The 9,072-nt window shown below is 44.7% G+C and overlaps 1 protein-coding gene across 1 annotated transcript in view; it reads right to left on the reverse strand.

Annotated features, from left to right (window-relative positions):
• Window positions 1-7,809, reverse strand: part of PI4K2A (phosphatidylinositol 4-kinase type 2 alpha) — a 54,378-nt gene extending 46,569 nt beyond the window's left edge. Inside the window, exon 1 of the mRNA XM_012654450.1 lies at window positions 7,324-7,809. Within this exon, the coding sequence (XP_012509904.1) occupies window positions 7,324-7,758 (435 nt within the window). The 5' untranslated portion in view covers window positions 7,759-7,809. The remainder of the gene's footprint in view (window positions 1-7,323) is intronic.
• Window positions 7,810-9,072: the final 1,263 nt, after the last annotated feature.

The raw sequence follows: 9,072 nt of genomic DNA on the forward strand, positions 1-9,072 counted from the left end.
GAAATACGGGATGCCTAGAAACTATGGCCCTCCCTCCTGAATGTTTTCTTCCACAGGCCAGAGTCAGCCCTCTGAGGTTTTTTTACATTTTACTCATTCCCTCTCCTCCCCAAACTGATAATTCAAAGGAAAAAAAGAAAATATGCTATCCAAGTGATTCATCTTCAAATCATATGACTCTCCTTCTCCCCTCACCTCACAGCCAACTCAAGCTAGTCTGGGTCATAAGACATTTTCCTGTGGGTGTCACTTCCTGAATGGCAGGTCGCAGCGGACAACATATACTCATCTGCCTCCATTAAGTAAATACTCATATTAGGAACTGGTTAGGTCCATGTCTCTAATAATAATTGGTCAATCTTGAGGCCAGTTTCTTCAAGAAAGCCTTGCAAGGATTTCAGAGGGCAAAAGAAATACAGAACTCTCCTCCTCTCTCCAAAAACAACCAATTTATTCTTACAGACAAACTTATCTATTTACTGACAAAAGCAAAATGCATAGATAAATCTTCAGAATTACTTTCTTATCCAAAGCAGCTAGCCAGAGGCCTAAGTTAACAGGTATCATCTCTGTCTCTGCTCCCCTGGAAACCCAGTCTTTGAATAACAAAGCAGCAGTAGCAACAGGCTCACAACTCAGAATGACTGATGAGTCCACTGTAACTCTTTGGAACCCGGACAATAAAACCAAAGGGCTACTTGAAGCATGTCCCAGAACTCAACAGTCAGTTCAATTGAGGCACAAAGTAGAATTCAACAATCTGGTCCCACCAGGCATGGTGGCTCACACCTATAATCCCAGCACTTTGGGAGGCCAAGGCAGGAGGATCTCTTGATACCAGGAGTTCAAGACCAGCCTGGGCAACACAGCGAGACCCCATCTCTACAAAATGTAAAAATAAGAAAATTAGCTAGGTACAGTGGTGCATGCCTGTACTCCCAGATACTCAGGAGGCTCAGGTGGGAGGACTGCTCGAGCCCAGGAGTTCGAGGTTGCAGTGAACTATGATCATGCCACTGTACTCCAGCTCTGGGCGAGAGAGTGAGACCCTGTCTCAAAAAGAAAAAGAAAAAGAAAAACAAAACAAAACCAAGCTAGTCCCCAGTGAAAGGGAGACCAAGACATTCCTACTACTAGTGGGGGCTGAAAAATATCAGGGCTGAGGCCAAGTGGTAAATACTCCCATTTAAAGAAAGCAGAACTTGAGGGCCAAGATTGCCGCCAAGTGTCATTTATAGACTGACATCTCAAACTTCTCAATTTCCTTCCACCATAAGTAGAATCAGAAAGCATTGAATTGACTCTAAAAGCATTAGTAATTATGGTTATCTTGGTGGTACAGGGGTTTCATCAAAGAATACTGTCTGTGCTGCAACTGTATACTGGTTAGAAAAAAATAATAAAAAATAAATACTGTCTGGACCAGACAAATGAAGGAATGGTAGGATAAGAAGAATGAAGGAACAGAAGTACATTCCAAAAGAATGAGAGACAAGTGCCTTTCAGGACTAAGTGCAGGCCTCAGTTCAACTGAATTCTGTTAACATTTGCTCAGGACCTAGTTTGTGCAAGACGGTGTGCAAGTATTGGGTGGCTTTCCTAGATTAAGACATAAAACAGACTCTGGTCTAATTTCCAAAGCTAATGTTCACTTTTTATAATAAACTATGTTACCAATAATCAAGAATACTCTGCTCATTCATAGAGAACAAACTTTAAAACCATTCAAATTAGAAAGACACCCACCAGTATTTAGCTGAGAAAGAAAATGACTATTGCCTAATTTTTCTCACCATTCTCTCTCTTTAATAGACTTTCAATTCCTTTATTGTATCTAGGAGAAAGCTTCAGTTTAATGCCAATATTTTAAAAAATACCTTTCCTTAACACTCACTCACTAATCCCCCCTTTTAACACAGGGGGGAGTGAGGCATAGATAACTTAAGTAGCAGTAGTCCATGAAGCTGGGGATAAAAACAGAACCACATAAGGAAGCAAGGGGCCACTCGTTGGCTGGTGTCAGGACCCACATCCAATTATTGGAACATGGAACCCAGAGGGTTTCCTATGTCTATACAGCAGCAACAAGAAGGTATTATGCTATGCTAAAAGAGGCCCTTTCCTCTAGGAACCTAAAATAAATTTATTTATTTAATTAGTTAGTAGAGACAGGGTCTCGCAATGTTGCCCCAGCTGGTCTTGAACTCTTGACCTCAAGCAATCCTCATGCCTTGGCCTCCCAAAGTGCTAGGATTACAGGCATGAGCCACCACACCTGGTCCCTACAATTTAAAACAGGTCAAGCACACCACTCACATTGCACAGTGAAATATATAGAAGTGACCTTTTATAAAAGAGGGTTTTTTTTAAGTTTGGTAAATATGCAGTGGATGGTTCTCAAAATTTTTGGTCTCAAGACCCCTTTAAACTCTTTTAAAACTGAAATGTTAAAACTATTAATTTACTTAATAATAAAAAATCCATTGCATGTTAACATAAATGACCTATTTTTTATGAAAAATAACTATATTTTCAAAAAAATATTTTAGACCAGGTATAGTAGCTTGTGCCTGTAATCCCAGCTAGTCAGGAAGCTAAGGCAGGAGGACTGTTTGAGGCCAGAAGTTCAAGACCAGTAAACCTCTCCAATGTCTGATTTAATAGATGATAACTGTATTCTCACATCTTCCTTAGTATTCAATGTTTCAATATTACATATCATGTAGTCTCCGGAAATCTCCACCTTACAGTCATAAGGAAATGAGAATGAAAAGGGTAAATAAAGTCTTAGAATTATAATAAAATAGTTTTGACTTGTGACCCTAAAGAAGGAACTCCTAGGGGTTTCTGGGCCACACTCTTAAGAATTGCTGTATTCTATAATAGAAGTTGGAGGGAAACAGCAGTCCTTGATTCAGCCATTTAGGTAGAAAGGCCTTTTTACATGTCGACTCTTACAAAAGGGAGCAAGATGGGGTACTCCAAATATATAAAACCCCAAAAGAGGATGGGATCCAAATACATAGAATGTAGTGAAGCAGATTTAGCCCGTATTTATTTTCCCACCCCACTGCCATCATCCTGCCTGCCTCACCCATTACAACCTGTGGCTTGGAACAGCTCCCTATAAGAAACGGCAGATGATGCTTAAAGTCTCAAGACCTACATCGGTATATAATATACAAACTTGACTGCCTCTTAACATTTTAGTAAAATAATTTTACTCTATTTGAGATTCTCTATTTGGTGACGGCTATCAGTGTGGTTCTCGACCAAGTGGAAGGACACCAAAATTTCTTGGAGGGTAGTTGGAAAATGTACATTTAATATATAACAATTGTATATTTGAAAAATGGGAAAAAATACCATCTTATGACAAAATCTAGGTGGATAAAGTATTTTTAAAAGGTTGAAAATCACTGATATGAGGCCAAATTCCTAGAACGTATGGACAATGTAATTGGTATTTTGATGCAAATACCAATTAGCATTATCTAATGAGTTACTCCTCTCAATGGTTATTAAAGTATCTTCTCAAAATTATACTACTTTTGCCAGGCATGGTGACTCATACAACTTGGGAGGCTGAGGCACAAGGATGGCTTGAGGCCAGGAGTTTGAGACCGGCCTGGGCAACATAGCAAGACCCTTTCTCTAAAAAAATAAAAATAAGAAAAATTAGCCAGGCATTCACCTGTAGTTCCAGCTACTCAGGAGGCTGAGGCAGGGGGATCACATGAGCCTAGGAGTTCAAGGCTGCAGTGAGCTATGATCATGCCACTGTACTCCAGCATGGGCTACAAAGCAAGACCCCATCTAAAAAAAAAATTATAATACTCTTCCCTTATTCAATACCATGTATCTAAGAAAGCCTAATTCAGAGGTCAGTAGGTATATAAATTAAAAACAAAAATCTCTGAGCTCCCAATAAGCACCAGGAACTATGCCAGGGGCTTTCATGTGTGACATCTCGTTTAATCCTCTTAAACTAGTAAGTCACATGCTGTTCTATGGTTCTTAGCAATATGAACATCTAGTATTACTCTAAACAAAAGAGAAAATGCCTGCAAATTCTGTAATTGAGTGAGCACAAGACCTGAAGCACAAGGATGTAAGTGAGGAGGGGAAATGGGAACACTCTTTACCATGACTAGCATTTTCTGTCTTACTGTTCCAGGTCCCCACTGAGGTAGAAACCCTCCTAAATAGGGAAATGGAATCAGAGTTATTGTCTTCAAAAATCTTTCAGACTAAGTTCCAAAAGTAGGTATTGCAGAAACTGTTGGGTCTCCCAATCTCTGTTCCCCCTTCTTCCCTGGACATAAGACCCCTAATTTTTAGCTACGCAAAAGAAAGCCTAGAGTTCCCAGCTACTACTGCAGCTTAGTTCTAGACAATGCGATATAAGCAGAAGAGTCTGGTGCAACTTCTAGGAAATGCCTTCAAGGGTGGGGGCATATTCTCCTTCTCCCTTTCCTTCTGCCAACCAGCTGCAAAGCAGACAGATGCTGCAGCTTGAGTAGCTATTCTGGATCACAAAGTGGCAGCCACACGCTAAGGATAGCTAATCGGCAGGATGGAAGGAGCGTACATGCCCAGTAAAGTGAAATGCCTTGCCAGCCCCTACAGTCTATAGACTTCTTTTACCTGAGAGATAAAGGAACCTTTTTTTCAAGTCATTATTATCTTAAAATATCTGTCACACATAGCCAAATTCAATACTAACCAATAAGCACCTGAAAAGAGAAACCAGAAATTCAGATGACTGACTCTGAGGCAGCAGAGCATGGTGGTTAGAAGCGTGCGCTCCAAGAGTCAATCTGCCTGGGTCTAATCCTGCCTCTACCACTTACTAGCTGTGAGACCTTGAGAAAATTACTTACACTCTGTGTGCTTCAGTGTTCTCACCTGTGGAGATAATAATAGTACCCACCTCGGAGGGTGGTTATGAGGATTAAGTGAATTATTATTTATAAAGCACTTAAAACAGTACCTGGCATATATAAAGCGCTATGTAAATATTTGTTAACTAAAATAAATACATTTGGAGCAAAGTCAAAGATGACAATTCCAAATACAGTCAGTCTGTGGGCCAGTCTAACCCACCACAGCACTTAGGAAGTGGTCCTGTGTTCTAAACAATATTTTCCTCAGTGGAAGCAGGCTGGGTCCATTAATAAGTTTTGTCAGGGCATCTATGTTTTGACTTCCCCTCCAAGAAAAGATAGTGGCCTGGAATCCTAAAATCACCAAGAAACATACCACCTATGATCTGTCATCCTCTGTGGCCTATGTACTGAGATGGTAGTACTTTACCTAGCAGACAGAGTGGAGAGATCGTATTACTCCCACTTGTCAATGCACCAGATCACTTCTCAGTTGGCCTAACACACTTCAAACAGAGCTGTAACAGTCATGAAAGAAAAACAAAAATCTTCCTCCTTCTCCAGTACCTACCTATCAATGATAATCTTAGCCCCTTCTTACATGAGCCAGCCAACAAGCTAAAAAAAACCAAAAAACAAAAACAACTCATATCTCAGGTCTCATTCTGTTTCCAAATAAAAAAATAAAAGCATCTTGTAAACATTTAGACCACAGGGTAATCACCTCTCATAGCTTCTAAAAATGACGGTTCCCATTTGAGCTCCCTAAGAGACTTGGAAAGACTTATTACTTTCAAAGCTTTTTCCAACTCAGTTTATGTAAACTGAGTTGATGGTAGAACTGCTCTTTGGTTCTTTTTTTTTTTTTTTTTTTTTGAGACAAGAGTCTCACTCTCTTGCCTGGGCTAGAGTGCTGTGGTGTCAGCCTAGCTCACAGCAACCTCAAACTCCTAGGCTCAAGCGATCCTCCTGCCTCAGCCTCCTGGGTAGCTAGGACTACAGGCACGCGCCACTATGCCTGGCTAATTTTTTCTATTTTGTTGTTGTTGTCTGGCTAATTTCTTTCTATTAATAGTAGAGACAGGGTCTCACTCTTGCTCAGGCTGGTCTTGAACTCCTGAGCTCAAGCAATCCTCTCTCCTCGGGCTCCCGGAGTGCTAGGATTACAGGTGTGAGCCACCGTGCCCAGTCCTGCTCTTTGGTTCTTGATGATAATTCAGGGACAACTCAAACTCTGGGTGAATAATGGGTCATTCAATGAACCTAACCAAGAGCTACAAGTCACAGCCCATCCTGGCCACTCAGAACTCCTATCAAAACAGCACACTGCCCATCTAAAGAGATGACACAGGAGAGATGCAGGGAAAATCTGAGGAAACTTTGACACCCATCATTTTAATAAGTGTAATAATAATACATTTTTCCAATGAACGATTCTGGCACATCTGAAAACTTAAGACAGGGATAACTTGATATTTCTTGTCCCTCTGTTCTTCCAACGATACCTCTGGTTTTATCTGAGTCAAATGCCACGAACTCTTCCGCAGTTCTCAAAAGGATAAAGACCACTTCTCAGCTGACCTGGTCACTCCATGCCCCATCTCATCCCATCACCAACCCCTTTTTACACACGCATGGAACAAAATAAAGGTCAGCAAACACGCTGCCTTAGCTGAAAAGCAAAATGCTGATAGCCTTGGGAGAGAAATGAAAGTAAAAAGTAGCTGACAGTCTCATCTTTCTAAAACTCCACATTCTAAACTGAGGAGCCATCGACAAAGATTTGAACCTTTTCCCAGAAGTGAGCAATAACCAGGACAGATGAAACTGGTGAGGCCTCCCACTCTATTATTATCGTCTGTCGGTAAGAGCGCAGGGACGGTGGCAGGAGAAACCCCTACAACACAGAAGGCTGGAACTGAATCCTCAGAGTCCCTGATGGGTCGGTCACCCACTGTCCTCAATGAACAGTGACACATTGCTTTGGTCCGAAAAGAGGGAACAGGCCCAAAGCCCAACAAACTGGTTTGGTCCAAAAACAGAGAACAAGCCTAAAGGTCAATGGCCGAAAAGTAGTCCCAGTAGTTTAAAGCTAAGTAAGCTCCTAGAAAGCTGCATCTCCTCGCGCTTCTCTGTCCATAGGCAGATTGCCCCACCACACAGCTGGGCCCCTGGCCTGTATCTGGTCAATTTCCTCTTTTCATTTTCCGCTCACTCCTACCCCACCAAATGGGTTCTGATTTATTTCGTCATTCCGCAGAGCTTCCCCATCTCCAGTCCTCCGTGGCATCCCAAAATCCTGCCAGGGCTCACTGTGAAGTTTCTCCCTTTTGCAGCCTTTCAAGCCTCCCTTCTCCCTCTGGCTGTGCGAAGCCCAAAACTCCCAGAGCCCCACCTGCCCCGAGCCCGCGGCTGCGGTCCCCACCCCCGCTCTCACCCCCTGAAGGTCCTTAACGAAGTAGCTTCCGCTGGAGCCCTGGTAGATGCGCTCCGGGAAGATGCAGCGCTCGATGGCCACCTCGGCCTGCCGCACCATCGCCTCGAACTCGGGGTCCTCCGGGAACTCGTTCCGCTCGCGGTGGGCCTGCGCGGCATGCGCCGCCGCCGCGGCCTGGGCTGCCAGGGCTTGGGCCTGCACCGCCACGGTTTGGGTCTGGCCTTGGGCCACCGCGCCCCGGGCCCGATCCAGCAGTGGCTGCCGCTCCCGGTCGTGGCCGGGCGAGCCCGGCGGAGAGGGGCCGGAGCCGGCCGCCGCCGCCACTCGGACCGCGCCCCCAGGCACCTGCGGAAAGTGAGCTCCCGAGCCCGACGGGAAGGTGAAGTCCCGGGCTAGGGTCCGCTCGGGGGACACAAGTGGGCTCGTCTCGTCCATCCCTCTGGCAGCCGGCTCCGGAACCCGGCGTGCTCCACACCGCCGAGCTCGCGGCCGCGACCAATCCGCGACACCTCCCAGCCCCCGCCCGGCCAACCCGGTCGCGCCGCCTCCTTGGCCCCGCCCCCACCCTGCCCTGTTTACTTGGCGACGAGTAGGCACGGCCCCTCGCGCGCGGACGGCAGCCAATCAGAACCTGCGCCTACGCAATCGCGGCCTCCGCATTTTCCTCCCCGTCACCTTCTGTGAAGACTGCGCATGCTCCAGGAGCCAACACCCCCCCCCCCGGGTCAAACACGCCCTCTGCCCCCTGCCGTGCCAACCGCGTACTTGGCTTCCAGTTGGCTGAGCGGTTTTTGGGCGCTCTCAAATCCTCCAGCTTCCTGTCAGTCACTTATTGAGTGTTCATTCTGAGCCCGTGGTGAGACTGGAGAAATGTCATTTTTGTATCCGCTTCATTCAGTCATGCACGCATTCATTAATTGAGCACCTATTATGTTCTAAGTGCTGGGGAGACAGCAATGACGTAAAGGAAAAAAAACGAAAACAAAAACAAAAAAAAAACCCAGCTCTGCTTCAGTGAAATTCCAGCCCTTGTCAACCTAAAAGGAAGAAGCTGAGGCAAAATTAAGGGAAGTAGACAGTTTATTTGGGCCAAGCTTGAGGATTGGAACCCAGAAGCATAGATTCAAGTTGCCCTGAATGTACACTCTGATTATCAGCAGTTACAAGTGGGTTTTTGAGGAAAAGAGGTAGCTCCTAAATTGTTTACCAAGAATTTACATTAAAATAACAAGCTATCAGCTGGGCAGAGTGGCTCACACCTGTAATTCCAGCACTTTGGGAGGTGGAGGTAGAAGGATCACCTGGGGCCAGGAGTTCTAGGCCAGGCTGGGCAACTTAGTGAGACTGCCTCTGTACAGAAAATTTAAAAATTAGCCCAGCGTGGTGGTGCAGGCTTGTAGTCCCAGCTACTAGAAAAGCTGAAGTAGAAGGCTCACTTGAGCCCAGGAGTTGGAGGCTGCAGTGAGCTGTATGCCACTGCCCTCTAGCCTGGGCAACGGAGATGGAGCAAGACCCTATCTCTAAAAAAATAAATATGTAAAATAAGCTATCAATCGGCTATACATTGTTCTTTGTATCACAGATTCCAGGAAGAAGATAATGGGGGAAGTAGCTAGTCTGGAACAAAATGTCTTTACACAATTACCCCCAGAGTTTTTAGGTACTCCTAAAAAAAATAAGAAAAACAATTGCCCCCCGGGAATGGACATGGGAGGCTGGGATGAAGTCCAACACTCAAATCTCTCTGAG

This window comes from Propithecus coquereli, unplaced genomic scaffold (assembly GCF_000956105.1).
Source record: "Propithecus coquereli isolate 6110/MARCELLA unplaced genomic scaffold, Pcoq_1.0 Scaffold440, whole genome shotgun sequence".
Lineage (NCBI taxonomy): Eukaryota > Metazoa > Chordata > Mammalia > Primates > Indriidae > Propithecus > Propithecus coquereli.